Source organism: Oreochromis niloticus, linkage group LG18, assembly GCF_001858045.2.
Source record: "Oreochromis niloticus isolate F11D_XX linkage group LG18, O_niloticus_UMD_NMBU, whole genome shotgun sequence".
Taxonomy (NCBI): domain Eukaryota; kingdom Metazoa; phylum Chordata; class Actinopteri; order Cichliformes; family Cichlidae; genus Oreochromis; species Oreochromis niloticus.
The window spans coordinates 23,138,142-23,159,533 of record NC_031982.2 but is presented as its reverse complement, the minus strand read 5'-3'; the positions used below and the strand labels follow the sequence as shown (position 1 = coordinate 23,159,533).

At 36.6% G+C, this 21,392-nt stretch overlaps 1 protein-coding gene across 2 annotated transcripts in view; it reads left to right on the top strand.

The window, feature by feature from the left end:
- The window catches only part of LOC100695142 (dynein heavy chain 8, axonemal), a 38,262-nt gene that overhangs the window by 2,173 nt on the left and 14,697 nt on the right, over positions 1 to 21,392 (top strand). For both annotated transcript variants that reach the window (XM_005476602.2, XM_003448533.3), the window contains exons 2-47: positions 1,204 to 1,315; positions 1,416 to 1,547; positions 2,827 to 2,911; positions 3,197 to 3,348; positions 7,076 to 7,259; positions 7,361 to 7,524; positions 7,768 to 7,944; positions 8,575 to 8,688; positions 9,339 to 9,446; positions 9,545 to 9,646; positions 9,747 to 9,893; positions 9,979 to 10,176; positions 10,403 to 10,479; positions 10,614 to 10,713; positions 10,802 to 10,921; positions 11,005 to 11,140; positions 11,232 to 11,419; positions 11,494 to 11,574; positions 12,759 to 12,875; positions 12,956 to 13,072; positions 13,256 to 13,391; positions 13,489 to 13,592; positions 13,672 to 13,778; positions 13,873 to 13,948; positions 14,083 to 14,206; positions 14,632 to 14,798; positions 14,895 to 15,021; positions 15,173 to 15,408; positions 15,659 to 15,763; positions 15,889 to 16,002; positions 16,094 to 16,156; positions 16,319 to 16,419; positions 16,553 to 16,690; positions 16,807 to 17,047; positions 17,154 to 17,353; positions 17,609 to 17,762; positions 17,856 to 18,019; positions 18,342 to 18,444; positions 18,774 to 18,878; positions 19,112 to 19,273; positions 19,708 to 19,932; positions 20,056 to 20,228; positions 20,316 to 20,494; positions 20,832 to 21,019; positions 21,102 to 21,188; positions 21,270 to 21,377. In XM_005476602.2, coding sequence (XP_005476659.1) covers positions 1,274 to 1,315; positions 1,416 to 1,547; positions 2,827 to 2,911; positions 3,197 to 3,348; positions 7,076 to 7,259; positions 7,361 to 7,524; positions 7,768 to 7,944; positions 8,575 to 8,688; positions 9,339 to 9,446; positions 9,545 to 9,646; positions 9,747 to 9,893; positions 9,979 to 10,176; positions 10,403 to 10,479; positions 10,614 to 10,713; positions 10,802 to 10,921; positions 11,005 to 11,140; positions 11,232 to 11,419; positions 11,494 to 11,574; positions 12,759 to 12,875; positions 12,956 to 13,072; positions 13,256 to 13,391; positions 13,489 to 13,592; positions 13,672 to 13,778; positions 13,873 to 13,948; positions 14,083 to 14,206; positions 14,632 to 14,798; positions 14,895 to 15,021; positions 15,173 to 15,408; positions 15,659 to 15,763; positions 15,889 to 16,002; positions 16,094 to 16,156; positions 16,319 to 16,419; positions 16,553 to 16,690; positions 16,807 to 17,047; positions 17,154 to 17,353; positions 17,609 to 17,762; positions 17,856 to 18,019; positions 18,342 to 18,444; positions 18,774 to 18,878; positions 19,112 to 19,273; positions 19,708 to 19,932; positions 20,056 to 20,228; positions 20,316 to 20,494; positions 20,832 to 21,019; positions 21,102 to 21,188; positions 21,270 to 21,377 — 6,228 coding nt within the window. In that variant the 5' untranslated portion in view covers positions 1,204 to 1,273. The remainder of the gene's footprint in view (positions 1 to 1,203; positions 1,316 to 1,415; positions 1,548 to 2,826; positions 2,912 to 3,196; positions 3,349 to 7,075; positions 7,260 to 7,360; positions 7,525 to 7,767; positions 7,945 to 8,574; positions 8,689 to 9,338; positions 9,447 to 9,544; positions 9,647 to 9,746; positions 9,894 to 9,978; positions 10,177 to 10,402; positions 10,480 to 10,613; positions 10,714 to 10,801; positions 10,922 to 11,004; positions 11,141 to 11,231; positions 11,420 to 11,493; positions 11,575 to 12,758; positions 12,876 to 12,955; positions 13,073 to 13,255; positions 13,392 to 13,488; positions 13,593 to 13,671; positions 13,779 to 13,872; positions 13,949 to 14,082; positions 14,207 to 14,631; positions 14,799 to 14,894; positions 15,022 to 15,172; positions 15,409 to 15,658; positions 15,764 to 15,888; positions 16,003 to 16,093; positions 16,157 to 16,318; positions 16,420 to 16,552; positions 16,691 to 16,806; positions 17,048 to 17,153; positions 17,354 to 17,608; positions 17,763 to 17,855; positions 18,020 to 18,341; positions 18,445 to 18,773; positions 18,879 to 19,111; positions 19,274 to 19,707; positions 19,933 to 20,055; positions 20,229 to 20,315; positions 20,495 to 20,831; positions 21,020 to 21,101; positions 21,189 to 21,269; positions 21,378 to 21,392) is intronic.

Here is a 21,392-nt window from a genome sequence, read left to right as displayed (position 1 = left end):
CATTGACAGGTAATTTAGAATCACCAATTAACCTAACTCTAACAACTGCATGACTTTTAACTGTGGGAAGAAACCAGAATACCCAGAGAGAAACCAGTGCAAACTAGCCAGACTGTGGATTTGAACCCAGGTTCTTCTTACTGTGGAGCAACAACACTAACCACCATGCCACCAATCCAGACTTAACAAAAGCAGGAAAGCTATGATTTCCAGGCTTGATGCAGAATTTTTTTCTACGTTTTTGTCCTTGACAGGTTAAACCACAATAAATAGCAATAGCATACACGTGGTGTGTGTGTAATTGTCTGCCTCTTATAACTCCAGTGATTTTCCTGCAGTTTGACATCTCGTGCGATCTTGTGAATTTCATGAGTTCAGCAACTAACCACTCTTACTAGATTGTATCAGGTCATCTCAACAAGAACAAATTAAGTTGTTGAATTTCATACAGATCCTTCATGATTTAATTACGTTTATAGAAACATGATATTATTGTGTTTAAATTACAAGTTAGACTTTTTTAATGTAACAACCACCCAATTTGCTCGATTTGACTGAGATGGATGCCTTCCTGAAACCACGATCCAAAGCGTACGAGACTGAAAGTTATTGACTTACTTCACTCGAACATGATATGAACAATTTAATCTAGCCTCTCTGCATATCATGTAGTTTCTACACTATATAGTTACACTTAACTTTAAAGCATGAGGCACTTATGTTAAATACACGCAAGATGTTTACGTAAATCCAAGAGTTGGCCAATCCCTTTTTTTCAGTGTAAAAGTTTACCACGTGTGGGACTAAAAAAGGTTTATCTTATCTTATCTTATCTTATCTTATCTTATCTTATCTTATCTCCGTCAGACAGATTCTATTTAAGTGGTTTTTGATTTCCCAGGTCTGACAGTAAGCAGGCCTGGGAGGGACTAGTGAAACTGACCTAAGCTTTCCCAAAATTGCGGTTTTGATAGCTTTTTCAATTAATAAATCATACAATAATTTAAAAACTGCTTTGTATTTTTACACGGGTTATCTTTGTCTAATATTAAAATTCTTTGATGGCCTGAAACATGAAAATGTGACAAACATGCAAAAAATAAAAAATAAAAAAAATAAGATGTCAGGAAGAGGCAAATACTTTTTCTACTTTTTCTACTTTGGAGTTAGTTGGTTATTCATTTACTTGTTTTTTTCCACCAGGCAGAATAAGTCGAAGAGTCACTGAGTTTTTCAAACATCAAGGAGGCGAGTCCTCCTGCCAAACATTACGATGGAAGAAGTTAGCCAAAATACAAACGAGGCTGGATGTCAGGTAAATTGATAATGGCTTTAATGAAACCTTACTGACATCAAGCACTTTTATTGTCAGAGCAGTTACAATTACTACAATTAAAATCTATTGTATTTCTCAGGCCAAATATAAGGAGGCAAGAGAAGAGCGAAAAAAGCTCCTCACCCCTGCACACCAGTATATCATTGACATCTTGGCTGACAGACTGGCCCTATCGCCAACAGATGTAGAGGAGTTTATTTTAGATTCTTCTGTGAGTTTTTCACATATACTTGAACAAACTATGTTCAACATAGCCCTTCAAATCAGTAATTAATGATTCTAATTGTTTTGAACAGAGAAAAATCAAACACCAACACCTTCACCACAGCAGTTCCAAATACTCCAAATAAACCCATAGAAAACAAAATGTAACTTTTTTATTTGTATCATCTGGATAAAGTTCACTTGTCTTGGTTATATCTTATTAAAATGTTCCAGATGGTCTCCGTATGACCAGGAAATATTTTTCAGTTAAAAGAGGCAGTGTCTCAATCACCACACATTAAAACATATTTATGCAGTAAGGTGCAAAAGTCTTGATCAGCTACTAATTTTTTCCTATTTTACAAGGAGAACTGGAAATATCTACAGTGATTTATTAAAATGTAGAGACATACATTGAAATACAATATAAAATTTTTAAACACAGTTTGTACCATTCTAATGAGCTTGAAAGTTAATATTTCTTATAGCCACCTTTATTCTTCAACAAAGGCTGAATTCACTTAGACAAGTTTTCTCATAATTTTTGTAAGTAGTCTTCAAGAATAGTTCTCCAGGCTTCATGAAGGATATCCAAAGCTCTTTAGATGTTGGCTGCTTCAGTAATGTTGCGGTCCCGGTTCTGGTGAGACCCATTCATGACTGACAGTCTTCCACTGTGTTTTTCTATCCGGATATACTTTTATTGCACTGGCAGTGTATTTGGGATGATTGTCATACTGAAAAAAAGAAGCCACTGTTAACTTTTCTGATGGTATTGCATGGCAGCAATCAGAGATTACTTTTGTGTGTTTGTAATTCGATCAATTTAGACCCCAACACCACTGGATATATCCTCAAATAATACCACAGCCATCCACTGAGTTAAGTGGTCAGTGGATCAACAAACAAAGAAATAGTTTCACTGAAAATGGTCAGATGCAAGGACTTGACTGGAAAAGACAGTCAATGTCAACAGAAAAGCTTCGAAAAGACTTTCAGAAAGCCTGGAGAACTATTGCTCAAGGCAACCTTAAAAAAAATACATGAACATTTGGCTCCTTGGAAGCAAAATATCAAAAGCAAAAAATATCATAATCAGAAGTGTATATTTTGTCTGCTGCAACTACAAATGGAACAAGCAAAAATCAAAACATCTCATACATTTCACATGTTATATTGTCTATGTTGATTTGGCAATTATGGTTTTAACACATCTGATATTATACAGTTACACATTTTTCAGTTCACAATTTTTTGTCTTTCTTTTCTTTCTTTATTATGAATAGCTGGCTGCTTTTGATCATTTTTTTGCCAAAGGAGGTTGCAAAACCATTTCCTTTGTGTATCAAGAGTCTGCAGTTCCAGGACCAGGTTAGAATAGATCTTGACTCCAGTATTTGACTGTCACATGTTACCCTGCTTATTTTTTTTTTATTTCATACTAAATAATACTGACCACTAATTTAAAACAAACTAGGATTACAGTATTTTACTTTTCTGATATTCAAGACCAGTTGTAATTTGAGTTTTTTCCAAGTTCACGTGATAATTAATGATTTTATCCCTGTGCCAGTTTTAGCAGAAAAAATTAAAATCTGTTTTATGTGTCGTTTTCATTTTTTAATTTCTTCCAAAATTATTTCTATTTTATTGCAGAGTGTGGTCGCTCATATCCTGGTGCTGCAAAAAGAGAAAAAACACTGAGGCTGTTTATGCCCGATTTGTCCCAGATATGCCTGACAGGAATTTGCTGCTACTTTATACGGACAAGAGAGGACATTGCTGTGAATTCTGAAAACGTACATGAGGTAAGAGGGTACTGAATTTGTATGGTGGTTTGTTTCTATAACTATAATATAATTAAAATAACCATATACAGTATCTCAAAAAAGTAAGTACACCCCTCACATTTTTGTAAATATTTTATTGTATCTTTTCAAGGGACAACATTAAAGATATGACACTTTGATACAATGTAAAGTAGTCGGTGTACAGCTTGTATAAAAGTGTAAATTTTCTGTCACCTCAAAATAACTCAGCATACAACCAGTAATGTCTAAACCACTGGCAACTAAAGTGAGTACACCCCTCGGTGAAAATGCCCAAATTGGGCCCAAATTGTCAATATTTTGTGTGGCCATCATTATTTTCCACCACTGCTTTAACTCTGTTGGGAATGGAGATCACTAGAGCTTCACAGGGTGCCACTGGAATCCTCTTCCACCCCTCCACGATGACATCATGGAGATGGGTGGATGTTATCATGTTGGTTATCAGGACATGTTGTCATGTGGCTCAGTTTCTGAAGGGAGGGGATCATGTTCTGCTTCAGTATGTCACAGTACATGTTGGCATTCATGGCCCCCTCAATTAACTGTAGCTCCTCAGTGCCAGCAGCACTCATGCAGCCCCAAACAATGACATCCCACCACCATGCTTGACTGTAAGCAAGACACACTTGTGTTTGTACTCCTCACCTGGTTGCCACCAGACATCCTTGACACCATCTGAACAAAATAAGTTTGTCTTGGTCTCATAAGACCACAACTAATCCATGTCCTTAGTCTGCTTGTCTTCAGCATTCTGTTTGTGGGCTTTCTTCTGCATTATCATTCGTCCCACAAGGAAGCATCCACCACTTGAAATTTTCAAATCACTTTTTAAAACACACCTTTTTTCCAAGGCGTTTTATGAGTAGTACCAGAGTCAGCTTGTAGTCAGTTTTAATCAGTTTTGGTTTGCTTTTAATCTTCTTTACTTTGTTAGTTTTATTTATTGTCTATTTTATTGTCTGTTTTATTCATGTTGTAATATTTACCGATTTATTTTTATCTTTTTTTTCATTCATTTATTTATTTAATTGTTATTTAATTTTCTTTGTCTGTTTAATGTATGGTTTTTAACTTTTATCACTGTTTTTACTGGGAAGCAGTTTGGTCAACTATGTTGTTTTCAAAGTGCTTTATAAATAAAGTTGGATTGGATAGCCATTTGATGCAGTGAGTGGCATATGGTCTGAGCACTGACAGGCTCCATGCCTTAAACCTCTGCAGCAATGCTGACAGCACCACATCTATTTTCAAAAGACAACCACTGGAAATGATGCTGAGCACGTGCACTGAGCTTCTTTGGTTGACCATGGCGAGGTTTGTTCTGAGTGGAACCTGTCCTGTTAAACTGCTGTATGGTCTTGACCATCGTGCTGCAGCTCAGTTTCAGGGTGCTGGCAATATTCCTATAGCCTAGGCCATCTTTATGTAGAGTAACAATTCTTTTTTTCAGATGCTTAGAGAATTCTTTGCCATGATGTGCCATTTTAAAACTTCCAGTGACCAGTATGAGAGAGTGTGAGAGCAATAACACCAAATTCAACACACTGTCTCATGATTTGCACCTGAGACCTTGTAACACTAACAAGTCACATGACAGCAGGAAGGGAAAATGGCAAATTGGGCAAAGTTTGGACATTTTCACTTGCCAGCGGTTTTGACAATAATGACTGTGTGTTGAGTTATTTAAAGGGGACAGCAAATTTACACTGTTGTACAAGCTGTGTACTGAGTACTTTACATTGTATCAAAGTGTCATATCTACAGTGTTGCCCTAATGGAAAGATATACAAAAATATTTACAAAAATGCTTTTGTGAGATACTGTCTAATAATATTATGATTTCTGTTTTTATTTACACGCTGTCCCAACTGTTTCAGAATCAGAATACTATACAAAAACTAATATTTCTTTATATAAATTTAAACAAAATGCACAATTTTTGTGCCCTTTAAAATCCCTATAAAATTATATTTCAAATAACCATATATATAATATAGATATATGATTTTATAACCATTCCACTTCTAAAAAGGTTGGGACAGTGTGTAAAATGTAAATAAAAACAGAAATCATAATCTCATTAGTTTCATAAGCCCATTCTTTATTCACAACAGAACATATAAAACATATCAAATAAGTCCCACTTACTTGTGTCAGAATTTTCTTTATATGCTGATGGAAATGATTTCTATGTGAAAAAAATCCAATTTAAACACACAATAAACTGTTTTAAATTTGGAGAAAAACAGTATGGTAAAGTTTTCATTGGACATACAGATATGATTTAGGATCTGGGTTGGAAACTATTTTAAAAAGCTAATTGTGCATTTTATGTCTTTGTGTTCACTGCTCAAAAAATAAAGGGAACACTTAAACAACACATTTTAACTCCAAGTCAATCACACTTCTTTGAAATCAAACTGCCCACTTAGGAAGCAATGCTGTTGTGCAAATGGAATAGACAACAGGTGGAAATTATAGGCAATTAGCAAGACATCCCCAATAAAGGAGTGGTTTTGCAGTGGCTCTTCACAGATGAAAGCAGGTTCACACTGAGCACATGTGACAGAGTCTGGAGACATTGTGGAGAATGTTCTGCTGCCTGCAACATCCTCCAGCATGACCAGTTTGGCAGTGGGTCAGTAATGGTGTGGGGTGGCATTTCTTTGGGGTGCCATACAGCCCTCTATGTCCTCGGCAGGGGTATCCTGACTGCCATTAGATACCGAAATGAGATCCTCAGACCCCTTGTGAGACCATATGCTGGTGCAGTTGGCCCTGGGTTCCTTCTAATGCAAGACAATGCTAGACCTCATGTGGCTGAAGTGTGTCACCAGTTCCTGCAAGACGAAGGCATTGATGCTATGGACTGGCCCGCCCGTTCCCCAGACCTGAATCCAATTGAGCACATCTGGGACATCATGTCTCGCTCCATCTACCACAGACTGTCCAGGAGTTGACGGATGCTTTAGTCCAGGTCTGGGAGGAGACCCCTCAGGAGACCATCCACCACCTCATCAGGAGCATGCCCAGGCGTTGTAGGGAAGTCATACAGGCACGTGGAGGCCACACACACCAACACACTACTGAGCCTCATTTTGACTTGTTTTAAGGACATTACATCAAAATTGGATCAGCCTGTTGTGTGTTTTTCCACTTTAATTTTGAGCGTGATCCAGACCTCCATGGGTTGCTAAATTTGATTTCCATTGATAATTTTTGTGTGATTTTGTTGTCAGCACATTCAGCTATGTAAAAAAACAAAGTATTTAATAAGAATATTTCATTCATTCAGATATGGGATGTCTTATTTTTGTGTTCCTTTTATTTTTTGAGCAGTGTATATAAGATAAGACTTTATTGATCCCATGGCGGGGAAATTCGTGCATCCACATAATAATTCTTGTGTTCACATAATAAGCATCACATAATAAACTTGTCCGTTTTCAGCATTCCCTGTTTAGGAAAAAGCTGATATGGTCTAACCCTCCTTCCTTAACATATTTTTACATCTTTTTGAGGTCACATTTGACATCCAACCGTTTCAGTAACATTATAAAACAATCTGACATCCACACCTATTTACAATGTAACTGCACAGATGTTAGAAAATAAATTTGTTTAGAATACTTTAATTTATATCACAGATGTTTTGGCTTTGGATTTTATGAAGTTATGGGTGACTTGTCTCCATACTTTGTAGGAGATCTTTTTTTCAGTAGTTGATGCCAGAGACGGCCTCCTGAAAGGAATAAGGAACGCTTATAATGTTCTACTGCCTGCTCTCGATGCACCACAAAACTGGGGCACTATAGAGTCCAGACATGGAGTAAAATGTAAAGAGAACTTAATGTACACCATAAAACACTGTCTTGACTCCTTAGAAGGTAAAAAAACAAAACAACCTTGTTTCTTCATAACAACATACTGTAACTAAATGGCTGGTTTTAATAATTTAATCATTTTGTACTTTATGTTTGACCTGCAGAAATTCAGATAAGCAACAAGTACATTGTTCATCTGACTACATTCACACATATTGACTTCTCTAAACTGGCCACCCTCAATGATATGAAAACTGCAGCTGCCAACTGTGAGCTGGTCCATCAACTGGAAAAAATTCTTTTGCAGTTGTGCAAGGAAATTGAGCAGGTTTGTTAAATCATTAAAAGGCATAAGTGAAGTGCAGCCTATGAATCAATGGCTTCAAGGAACACAGGAAGAAAGTTTACTGGCCAGAGATGATGACTTCATAAATGAATGGTATATATTTTGTTAGTATGAAAGAAAGGACACGAAAGATGAGACTGAAAAGGAAAAAAAGAAAAAAACTGGCTGTAGTGGCTTGCTGTAGAGTACTGACTGCATTAATGTAACCTTTTCGGTGTACATCAGGTCCTCATAGAGAGTGAGCAGCTGAGGAAAGGAGCTGATTCAGAAGGGCCACTGAGTGACTTAGAGCACTGGAAAGGAATGTCTATAAGGTTCAACTCTATCATCACTCACATCAAAAGCCAAGAGTGCAGGACAGTGATAATGGTGCTCCATATTAGCAGATCCAAAACTGTAAAGGTACTCATTCTCAGTGTCAGTCACACTATTATAGTATTTTTTTATGTCGACTGTTTAATGTGGGATAATACTTGTCAGTATAATGTATGTACTGGTATACTGTAACAATGTCATTTGTTGCACGAAATATTTTTTTTAAATTACACCTCTGATATACCTGTTTCTAATCTTGTTCAGATTAATCTCATTCAATAACAATATCGAAATCTAAAAAAAATACCTTCAGACATATTGCATCTATAACACTGTGTATAGATGCAATATGAAAAACTGAATCTATTTGATATATATAATAGAAATTACATGCAAATTATATAATAGTAAGATTATTCCTGAATGATCAGTAATTACTAATTATCGCTGTTCTATGATATATGAGGAATCCATAAATGTGATTTTGTTTTGTGTATTTTTAATAATATTTTGGATCGTGACCATATAATTCAGGGGATATTGCCTTTATTTTATGTACAAAAAAATCATTAAAAAATGTAGCAATAATACTAATACTAATACTAATAAAATTAGAAATTTAAATTACTCCTTGAAACATTGACCAATAAACAAACATTTACAATAAACACCATATATTATTACCGTCATCACTGACATAAACATGTACCTCTGTAGATGTGGCGGAAGCTGGATACTAGGATAACAAGGTGTGCCAATGAGGCAAAAGACAATGTGAAATTCCTGAACACACTGGAGAAGGTTCTTCAACCTCTCTACATCAGTGACCCGGTATGTACAGTCAACAATATGTTTCCATTAAGAACTTGCAATTGTTAGAATTTTTAGTACTAAATAAAATTTTACCTCTGACCCAAACAGTGTTTTTGTTGATGAACTGATGTTAAAATAACACATAATTTCCTATGTGTAGTTAGTTATCCACTGTTGGAATTTACCAAGTATGAAAGCACCTATATCGCATACACAGCTATTTAAAGACATGTATATGAATTGTAAAGCATTCAGGCTGTAAAACCAACAGTATTGGGGGGAAAAGTATGGTCTTTTTTACCAAATGTAGGCAATAACAAACAAATGCAAAATTCTGAGTAGCGATTGCTATGGACTGAATATAGGAGGTCTGTGACAGGTTTTAAAATAGTCTTTTATTTGCCCGAGACTACATCACAACAAAATGATCAAAAATTGCCTATTTACTATTCACTTAGAAACAACGCTAGTATTCAATTCATACTCCATGTACTATTCATTAGTGACCCTCACACATACAGTTTTTTTTTTTATAAATATGGATAATAGCCTGTTAATAGTTCCATTTTTGTACAATAAAGTTGTTCATTACAAACTTAAGAAATACAAATTATATTAGAGCAAAAAGTATATTATAAATAATGTGACTATACTTGGTGTCATTTCAGGTTACCATGATGACAAATGTGCAAAATGTCATCAGTACTATTCACATGATTTTCAGAGTTTCACTGTACTACAACACGACTGAAACTATATCTTCACTGTTCATCAAAGTAAGTTTACTTTGTTGAGTCTTTTCATTTCATTCAAAGAACAAACATTTAAGATCCAACTCCCTTTGTACAACATGTGATACTGAAAACTTTTCTAGGTCACAAATCAGATGGTTACAATGTGCAGATCGTACATTACTGACAACGGCAAATGTCTCATATGGGACCAAGATCCTGATAACATCATCACAAAAGTGCAGGTGACTGTGACACTGTGATTAGTGCACATCAGTGTTATTACAGAGGCATGACTGCAGCAGTACACCGTTTCTGCTGTTGTTAATCTTTTGTCCTTTGCAGCACTGTACCTCCTTGTACCAGGAATATAAGTCTTGTTTCCAGAAAACAAAGATGGAAACAGTGGCTGCATCTGGAAAGAGGCCTTTTGAGGTTTCAGAGATGGAAATTTTTTTGAAGTTTTCCAACTTCTGCAAGCAGCTTGAAAAGGTACGATCTATTTTAATTCCTAAAATGTGAATGTCAGTCTTGTCATAATGCTTTGCCATGTAACAGTAAGCATTATTTTTTCTAGATCACACAAATAGTCACAGTGTTCAAGACATTTGAATCACTTAACAAGTCCAACATTGAGGGCATTGAGATTCTAGCCAGACAGTTCAACACCATAGCCATGAATATGAAAAGTAAGCAGTATGATATGTTGGCTCCAAGGAGTGCTGAATTTGGAGCAGATTTTGTCAAGTTTACGGAGCAAATCCGTTACATTGAGGTATGTATATTTGTGCACTCGTTATGCCTAAAACATGTAGCTGCTGTTTTTCTGTCTATTGTTTAAAACAGGAAGCATCATAGGGATGAAGATGTTTTCTCAGAGACCTGCAAAGAATTTACATATACACAAAACCACTAATCACAGACATCACTCATTAAGACATGGCCACAATTAAAACATGATAAAGTACTAATGAAGGTTACATTTGTTACCTTTTCTCCAGAACCAGCTGCAGACTTTTATGAATTCGTGCTTCTCACATGTGAGGACATCTGAGCGTGCCATTCACCTGATACAGCGGTTAGTGTCTATATATGATATTTTTAGCAATGTAATATATATATATATATAAATTACACTGGAAATATTATATTAGAAATATAACATTGACTACTGTAATGATTTGTTATTACTTTGTTTTTTTAAATTTGTAGTTTCCAGAGGCTGAACATTCCCTGCATTAACGCACACGTTCCCCATCTTTTGGGTCTTATTCTTCAGCGTTATGTCTCAGAAGTAGAGTTTGTGAGAAAGGTACCTATTTTATTTTTATTCGCTAATGCCATTTAAAATAAAATATAAATGCACAGATTTGATTTTGTTTTACAAACTTCTTTTGCAGCACTATGGCAACCACAAAGAGAACCCTCCACTAGCTAGGGACATGCCTCCTGTGGCTGGACGAATTGGTTGGGCCAGGCACCTCTTCAAAAAAATAGAGGAACCCATGTTACACATAAAAGTAAGGTTAGATTTCTGTCAAAAATTTTAAAGCTACTACCACTGAAAGATTTGAATGTTACCTCACTCTATCATCCTAAACAGGAAAACTCGGACATCCTGCTCAGTCCTCAGGGACGAAATGCCGTCAAAATGTACAATCAGACTGCAGCTTCGTTAGTAAAGTTTGAGTGTATTTACTACCAAGCATGGCTCGAGGAAGTATCGCAGATGAATCATGGTTGGCTTAAATTAAATATGCTGATAACCTTGATTGCACACCGTATCTGATTCTGTTAATATGACTTTACTCTCTGTGTTATTCACAACAGTCTTAAATGTTGCACTGCTGGTTCGTCACCCAAAGACAGGAAAGTTAGTTGTCAACTTTGATCCTAAAGTAACTGAGGTCATATGGGAGGCAAAGTGTTTGTTGAAGATGGATCTCCTGGTTCCAAAGCAAGCCTTACATCTTCTCAACATCGAAACAAAACTCAACGCTGATCACCATCGATTACAGGCAAGTCATAACTAGTTTTTTCACAAAATGATTATTTAACTTAATATAAAATAACTTCTTGTCCTTTTTTATAGACCATTTTGGAAGATTATGAGTCCACTTGTGAGAAAATACCTGAAGACTTTTCCAGCTGGATGGCTTCAAAAATCCAAAATGTAAGTATATTACAGTAGATGGTGCATTTTGTGAAAGAAATGTCTCTTTATTTGAGCACAGTTCTACAAGAAAGATAAGTTACTGAAAAAGTGCTGGTGCTTAAAGTGCTTCACTGAACTGAAATTTAAACTTAAAACATCTCAAGATATATTAAATAAATTAAATACATTTTTTTCAGTGTGTCTCAGATGACACCTATACACTGGGCGACATCATTACTGTACGTGGGGTGTTGTGAAGAATTATTTTGGACTTGAACTTAGTGAACCCAACTTCTTTTTTGGCAATATTGTAGACAATGTTAAACTTAATCATCATCTCGGCCTCCTCTGACGACCTGTTTGCTGCTGCCTGCCGCTTAAAGGCAGTGGGGAGAGGGGAGACTTGGGCAGTGCATTTATCGCAGCATATAATGTGTTTTCTGGATACACTGTGCTTTTTCAGCGTTTCAATTCGAAACGTGTTAGCACCAGTCACAAATGCAGTATTGCCGGTGATGCTCTTTCCACACTCATGACAGTAAATGCAGTGCATCATGTTGTCAGCTTTACTGTATCTTAGCCAGGGAAACTGGTCAAGCTACTCTCTTCAAAATGTATGCACTTTCCCCCTTTTTACTTTCAGTGGGCTCTGGCTCGGAGTCGATCGTATGTGGCTCATTATCTGATGCTGTCTCATGACCAGTGTTAGATATTACATGAGAGGTTGATGGCTCTTTGTCAGAGCACTGGCTATGAATTTCAGACAGATCAGGCCTTAACTTAACGAAAAAGTTATCAATTGTTCATTTCATCTTTTCTCATTACCCACAGCTTCATCCACTTCTATCAGGCTTAGGCTACTCACCTCTTTCTATCAGCCTGCACTTTCAAATGTACATACACGTAGGCCTACAGGAATATCTCAACCATGGCCAATCAGAGAGGTCCCTCCCTTGACTATCCCCGATTGGTTTCGACCACGATATGGGCATGATGTGTATCTGTTGTTGACCACACAGAGGCTTTCAGAGTTGCGAAGACTTTTTTTTTTACTCGAACGGCTGGTCGACCGGTGCGACCTAGGCTTTTTTTAGTTGCACCATTGAGAAATTAGAGCCCTGCTGTTGCCATGCTTTTTTAAAAAAAATTTTTTTATGGCTGTTGTGTAATAATGAGCTTTAATGTCTTTGGTAACTCGCAAGGTTGAATCTGCTCTTCAACGTGGGGCAGTGCTGTTCACCTGGTCATCCTTACTCCTGGACGAGTTCTTCCAAAGAGTTGACGCGGCTTTGTATGAGCTCCAGCATCTTGTGAATAAGGTCTGTTTCTGTGTCATTCCTTACAATTTTCCTTATTGTGCATTTATAATAAGCAAGAACCACATTTCCTTCTTTTTCAGGTGCTAAATATTAACAAGTTACACATTGATGATGTCCTTAAAGACATCTCAGAGACGATGCTGATTGAGCTCTCAGATGATCCAACTTCAGTTCAGCATCTGATTGACCATAATAAGGTATGGCCACTCATACCAAATCAAAACACAAATTTGAGATGTTTATCAACTGAAATCAATTTAATTAAATTCGTTACAATAATTTAATGATTATTCTGCTAAAGTCTTCTTCTCATTTTTTAATTTGCCTTTACAAATAAGTTGTGTCTTATTCACCAAATACATATGTCAACCTCTTTTTAGAATCTTTGTAAAGAGTGGGCAAAGACATTCGATTACAAATGTAGTCATGTCAAAACAGCAATCAAAGAGCTGGAGACTATTTTAAGTGCTGTTTATGAACCAAAAGGCTACAAGACTGTTCAGGAACCTGTTTCAGGTGATGTCAAGGCAAAGTTTTAAGAGTGGCACACAAGTGAACACAGCAATTAAGTATTTAAACGTATCTTTTGTATTTCACACTTTCAACACTGTAGTCGGGAGGACCATGACTGCAGGAGAGAGACAGACGATTGCTCATGAGGATGAGAGAGGGACTGCAGAAAGTTCAATAAAAGACAAAAATACTAAATTTGAAAAGGTATATTTGTCTACCAACTGTAAAACACTTCTGCTATGTGCACTTCACCTACTGATTTGCATACAAATCTTAATTTCAGGAGTTTAAGAAGCTTTATGAATCCTACACTGCAAGGGTACTTGATGCAGTTCTCAAAACAACCAAGTCCTCTCTAAACACCTTGAAAAAGAGGATTAGTTGCGCTATGTAAGTATATTTGTGTTTGTTGGTATGTGCACAATGCAGTATCATAACTCAAAGAGAAAAGATCTTTCATATTTTCATCAATATATTACGGAAGTTACAAGAAATCCAAGCCTCAACCTAGGATAGTTCCGCTAATCAAATCTGAAGTCCAGCTGGATATACCCAATGTGGTGAGTTTCTACTTCTCTTTCACTACATGTTCAGGGTGCAGTAATTGCATTGTAGGAAAGAGAGATCTGGAATTCTTTGCAAGTTTTGTTGAACAGAAAATCTAGTTTTGATATCTGATATTTGACATTATCAGGTAATGATTCCCACCTTAGATGAAATCCAGCAGGCCATAAATCAACTAACTGACTCTGTGTTGAAAGTTAGCAAGAGTATTGCCTGGCAGTGGGAGTACACTCCTAATGAAAGGAAGAAAACAGGTAACTCACCATCAGTATGCACATACAGGAGCAAACACACTTGATGCACAAGTTCAAAGTTCAGCTCCTAAATTAAAGACATCCTTTATTATGAATGGAGATTTTAAATATTAAGCTTATTGTGGGGACTGTGTAAGACATGAAGGGTAGTACCTTGCAGAGGTACCTTTAACTTGCATTCTATCTGAAGGCCACTAGATGGTGATAGTTGTGGTTGCAAATGGACTTCTGGTCCTATAGAAGTCTCGTGTTTCCCTTTAAATACTTTCCTGCTGAATTTATGGGCTCACTTGCCCATTTTGGGTCATACTGGATAAAATACATTTGTACAAAAGTAAATGTTAAGCTTTGAATGAAACTGTCAGCTGCTAACTGTTAGCACAATCATTGGTTGTACTTTTGACTGTTTATTTGTGTTTCTGCAGAAAAAAATCATTTATTTAACTTTGTTGTGGAACACAAGGACATCAAAAAACTCGTGGGCATTCTGAAAACAGCGATCAACTCTCAGAAGGGACAAGCAGCTGATGTTCTGAAACAGTTCAGTACTTTCAGAGCGATCTGGGAAGAGGACAAAAACGCTAAAGTCAAAGTTAGTTGTCTTTGATTTTCTTTCACCATGACATGTTCCTTGTTGTTTTCATATAGTTATATCATTATCATAACCCTTCTCTTAATTTCTACAAAGGAATTCATGGGAAGCAACCCATCCTTGATCCACATTACAGATGAAATCCAACACTATGATTCAGTTGAGCAAGAAATTCAAGCTATCAAGCCTGTTATTGCTTTCGAATCTGTTCAGTTAACGACAGGTAAGTTTTATTTGTGAGGACCAGGATTGAATTCCATTCTGCTACCACTGGGTAATTGGATAATATTTCTTGTGTTTTATTACACATGTCCCATGTAGGTGGTTATTAGTTTGAGAACTGGAGGACTGATGCTAAGTTCCTTTACATATAGGTTCACTGAAAAAGGCCCTAACAGATGAGACAAAAGCCTGGAAGAAACTAATTTGCAAATACCTGAAGGAGAGGTACAAGAAGAAAATGACTGACACACACGTACATTTGAACAACTACCTTATACAGCTATCACATCCTGTGGCTAATCTGGAAGATGTACGCTGTACTATGGGGGTCCTGTCTACGCTTCGAGAAGCTGAAATAGAGACTGACATGACACTGATTTCCATTGAGGTATCAGTTGCTTAAGTGTATTGTGTAACTACAGACTGGCAATAGCACTACACAATAAACAAAGTGATATGAACTGCTGCAGAGTACCAGTAACAAAATTAAATAAAGCCCAGAAATTTTTAGTGAAAGACATTTTGTAATTTAACTGTATCTAACTATCTACTGTTACTACTGTTAGTTATAAATGAGAGGCCCGCATGTTCAGAGTGAGCTAAATGTTGATCATTTAAATATAATAATGTATTTCCAGGAAGCATATGAAATTTTGACAAAATATGAAGCAGAAGAGACCAAAAGAGAAGTAGAAGAAGTGTACAATCTGAGAGACTCCTTCACAATGCTCCAGTCTAAAGCTGTAAGTATTATCATGACATTAATGCCTGTTTTGTTTGATGACTTTTTTTTAATAAATGTGATCTTGTGTGATGTAAATGTGATAAACTGTGATCTTGATTTTATTTTCGATATTGACTTGTGCAGAGATCGGTGCAATATGAGCTTGTTCGTATGCAACCCAAGTTCCAACAAGACCTTGTTGAGAGCGTTGTTATCTTCCAAAAAGATGTTGACACTTTTATGGAACAGTTTGATTCTGTGAGTAATCTTAAACACTCTGTGTGGTTGGTTTTCAATAAATCAGCGTATTTATATTAACCTATTCTTCAATTCATGTCTTGTATTTCAGGAAGGCCCCTTGGTTGAAGGATTAGCTCCACAAGAAGCCAGCCGCAGGCTTCAAATCTATCAGGTGACGAAGTTTCAATTCTTTCAGTGTGTGAAAATCTATAATCATTCACACAAGTTAGAGGTAAATGTTTACTAGATAAGAGAGAGCTGATAGAGCAAGAAAACATCAAAATCACATTTAACAAACAGTCTTGCAGCATTTGTATGTATGTTTTGTATGCAGGCTCGATTTGAAGAGCTTTGGAGAAACTTCACCACATATACTTCTGGACATCAGCTTCTTGGCTTACCAGTTATACAATACAACTGTCTACACGAGAAAAGGTACATCAGCAGAAAAACAAACCTTGTTCTGTGCTAGGAAACTTTTGCGTCTCTATTAATACTATGCTAAGTGTTAACATTTATTACATTGTAAAATATATTCAAACATTATGCTTCCTAATGTTTCCTTTAGAAGAGATCTTGATCTGCTTCAAAAACTCTATGGCCTGTATGATGCAGTGATGAACAGGATTAATGGGTACTATAAGATACTGTGGACACAAGTGGATATTGAAAAGATCAATGGCGAACTTTTGGATTTTCAGAACAGGTTGAGTATATCTGTTATTAAAACTTACAGACCTAAAAATTTAAGTTTGTTGTGTAATGAATGTTTTTTTTAAAGAGTATTCATTAAAAAAAAGTTTATTATCTGTTTTTTTGCAGGTGTCGGAAGCTACCCAAAGCACTAAAGGACTGGCAAGCCTTTCTTGATCTAAAAAAGACCATTGACGATTTTAATGATTCGTGTCCTCTTCTTGAAATGATTGCAAACAAGTCTATGAAACGGAGACACTGGGACCGTATTGCACAAGTGACTGGACACCAATTTGAGGTGGAGTCCAGTACGTTTACACTTGAGAACATCATGGAGGCGCCTTTGTTGACGTACAAGGACGACATTGAGGTGTGCTGGCAGATTTGACATTTATAACCTACTTCAGTTTCAAGCTTATAGATTTGATTTGCTCATGTGTATGCACCATCCCAAGTTTTGCTTTTTGTATTTGTAGGACATTTGCATATCAGCTGTAAAGGAGAAGGATATTGAGGCCAAATTATCACAAGTAAAAGAGCTGTGGTCTGCTCAGACCCTGAGCTTTATGACATTTAAGAGTAGAGGAGAACTGATGCTGAAAGGAGCAGAAACATCAGAGATTCTCACCAACTTGGAGGACAGTTTGATGGTGCTAGGTTCACTGCTGAGCAACAGGTAGAACAGAATAGACCCCGGCTTAAAATTTTGTAACAGATTTTATAAACTTGATCCCAAGAAACATTGATACTTTGGAGTGATAAAAGGCAAGACTGCTAGACCTACCTAACTGTAACAAATAATTAAGCCCAGAAACATTAGTAGTGACAAAGATTAGTTTGGGTGTGATCATTCAAGATGTGAAATATCCACACATATTCCCATTTCTGCAATGTCTTAAAGAACTTAACGAGCTTTGGCTGCTTTTTACAGGTATAGTACCTTCCACAAAGCAGAGATCCAAGATTGGGTCTTCAAGCTTTCAACATCATCTGAGGTCGTTGAACAGTGGGTTATAGTGCAAAACTTGTGGGTCTATTTGGAGGCTGTGTTTGTTGGGGGTGACATTGCCAAAGATCTGCCACAGGTACAGTTCATTAATTCTGCCCTGTGGCCTGAAAATAACAATTTTGAAGGCATCCTTAGGTAAATGCCAGCATTAAAAAATTTTCGCTTGCAGGAAGCAAATCGATTTCAGAATATTGACAAGTCTTGGACTGAGATCATGTGGCGAGCACAAAAGGTCCCAAATGTGGTGGAGTGCTGTGTAGGTGATCCATCTCTGAGAGAAAACCTTCCGGATCTTCAGAAACAACTAGAGCTCTGTCAGAAATCTCTTGCAGGGTAAATTTTTAGCAACATCCTTGTTTTAGTTTGCATCTTTGTATTGGCTGCAACAGTGGAGGGTAAAAAGAAAATCAGAAAAGTAGTTCCGGCATTTAAAAAAATAATAATTTATATAGATTTTTTAGCCATTTAGTTAATTAGCTTTTACTTGAGCACTGCAGATTTTATTCTTTGCCTCTCTTTCCCACTTTTTTTTCCTTGTATCACACATAGATGCTTTGCACTAAACAGAAAAGCATTGAATAAATGGGGCCCATAATTATAACAATACTTTTGTGTTCGATGTGTACACTACAGGTGATATGATCTTGTTTCACAGGTATCTTGAGAAAAAGAGACTCTTGTTTCCACGGTTCTTCTTTGTGTCCGATCCTGCCCTTTTGGAAATCCTTGGACAAGCCAGTGATTCTCACACAATTCAGGTCAGAACATTTACTGCCACTGTAAGAAAATAATAATTTTTTTAAATAGTCTAAAAAAACTTAATCAAAATGCTGCAGCAAAAGGCCTAATTTGTTTCTCTGTGTAGATATGTTAAAAACTCATGTTAGCAAATAAGAAATGCAATTTAAATTTGGAGTTTTCATGTGCAAAGAATAAAAGGATCAGGATAGAAATATTAAGAAAAGGATTTGTGTATTGAAGTCTGATTTCTTGGGTTTTGTTTATTTGTTTTTCTCTTTTTTTTTCTTTTGTGTTTTTGATTTTGGGTAAAATAGCAAAAATAACTGTAGATGCATTTGTTTTTCAGGCACATCTCCTTGGAGTGTTTGACAATGTAAAAGAAGCTGAGTTTCACAAAACAGAATATGACAAGATCATAGCTGTTATTTCACAAGAAGGGGAGAAACTGCCGGTATTTAATGCTATTTGCATTTTCAGTTTAGAGCTGTAAATTGAGGAATGCAATGATATGTTGAATTGCATTTGCTACTTTTAGTGTAAATAACTTTTGCAAGTGGTCAATACAGAGTTAAGTTCAAATTAAAGTTAAATTTATATCAGATTGCTATTTTCTACAGACAAGTGTAGGGTACAATAAATAGATATTCAAAAAGAATAAGGTCAAATGTGTTTCTGTGTTTTCAGCTAGAGAGTCCTGTAATGGCTCAGGGAGAAGTTGAGATCTGGCTTGGGAAGCTTTTGGTGCAACAACAGGCTTCACTGCACTCTGTTATCAGAGCTGCAGATCTAGAGATAGACGATAAGGAGTTTGATCTTCTTGCTTTTCTCAACAAATTTCAAGCACAGGTAGGAAGACTGAATTATGGCTGTTAGTAAAATTATTTTCATGAGTTTTTAAAATATTTTGTTCATTAAAATGTAATAGAGATTTTTTTTCCCCTCTATAATACCAACCACCATTTAGTAGTGTTTAAAGGGATTTAAGATTTTAAAGATTCGAGACGTTACTCTCTATGAGATGTGAGCTGTCCTTTTTCTAATTACACTATCCAGCAACATCACTGCTTGTTTTCATGTGACATTTCCTTCTGGCCTTTATCAGTGCCAGAGGCAGCTTAACAGATCTCATGGTTCTTTTCATTCTTTGTCCACGTTTGTAAAATAAAAAGTATGGATATCTTTGACAGTACCTTTCATGTAGCATCATATTTCTACCACTTTACCTGTATGTACTATACATGACGCATCTTTTCGTGTATTGTTTGATTCTTACTTTTTAGGTGGGCTTGCTAGGAATCCAAATGATTTGGACAAGAGATGCAGAGAAGGCCCTGCACCATGCAGAAGATGACAAGCACATCATGCCTCTTACCCAAAAGAAATTACTGAGTCTGCTCACTACACTCATCAAGCAAACAACCTATGACCTCAGCAAATTTGACAGAGTCAAATATGAGACACTTGTCACAATTCATGTGCACCAGACTGATATATTTAATGACCTAGTAAGTTTGGGGTTTTTTGGGGGGGGGGATAAATACTACTCCACATCTACTGTCACAGATAACTTTTTATTATTGAACTGTTATGGTCAACCATTCCTCTTTATGTCCTGCTTTTTTCCTCAGGTGAAAAAGCGTATCAAATCTGTAGGCGACTTTGAATGGCTGAAGCAGAGCAGGTTTTACTTCAGGGGCTACCTGGATAAGGTCATTGTGTCTATTACTAATGTTGACTTCATTTATCAGAATGAGTTTCTAGGCTGTACTGATCGTCTGGTCATCACTCCACTGACAGACAGGCAAGTAAATAATGAGATTTTGTTAATTACTTTTTATATAGATTTAATTACTAAGGTACATTCATTAACTCCTTCTTGTTTACCTAGGTGCTATATCACACTAGCCCAAGCTCTAGGTATGAGTATGGGAGGAGCCCCTGCAGGACCGGCTGGAACTGGGAAAACTGAAACTACCAAAGACATGGGTCGCTGCCTTGGCAAGTATGTTGTAGTGTTCAACTGCTCTGACCAGATGGACTTCAGAGGACTTGGAAGGATTTATAAAGGTATCCTAAGCAATTAATGGAATTATCAGATATCTTAGAAAATGTATTGTGTAGCATTTTCAGTGGGAGAAACATTTCATCTCTCACCCAAGTGACTTCTTCGGTCTTGACATCCAGGTGAACCGAATCAACTTTCTGGGATATCCTTAAATGGATTAATGAGCATAACACTCAGATTTCATTTTATCTTATGCTGCTCATAGAAAGATTTTGATTTTAGGTTCAAATCTACGAGGATCTTCCATTGTGCATTTGCATGTTCTGTTACTCAGATTTTCCAGCTTCTTTTCACATTCCGAAAATATGCACATTTGGTTAATTGTTGATTCTTTTTCAGGCCTCGCGCAGTCAGGGTCCTGGGGTTGTTTTGATGAGTTCAACAGAATCGACCTGCCAGTGCTCTCTGTTGCTGCTCAACAGATCTACATAGTTCTGACGGCACGCAAGAACCAGAAGAGAACATTCATTTTTACTGATGGAGACACTGTGGATCTGAATCCAGAGTTTGGCCTGTTTATCACTATGGTAAGATACGGGATTTACATGTTTACTAGGCAGCAGATGTTTAGTATGAATAAAATAAAACATGTTGTCACTCAATACATAGAACCCTGGATATGCCGGTCGTCAGGAACTTCCTGAAAATTTAAAAGTGCAATTCAGGACGGTTTCTATGATGGTGCCAGATAGACAGGTGGGTAAAAGTTTTGCTAGGGAGAAATATTATCTGTTTTGTTTAAGTTCTAACCATTTTTTTCACTATTGCCTTTGACAGATCATCATGAGAGTTAAGCTAGCCAGTTGTGGATTCAATGAAAATATCATCTTAGCCCAGAAGTTTTTTGTTCTTTATAAACTGTGTGAAGAACAACTTACAAAACAGGTAATAATCTTATGG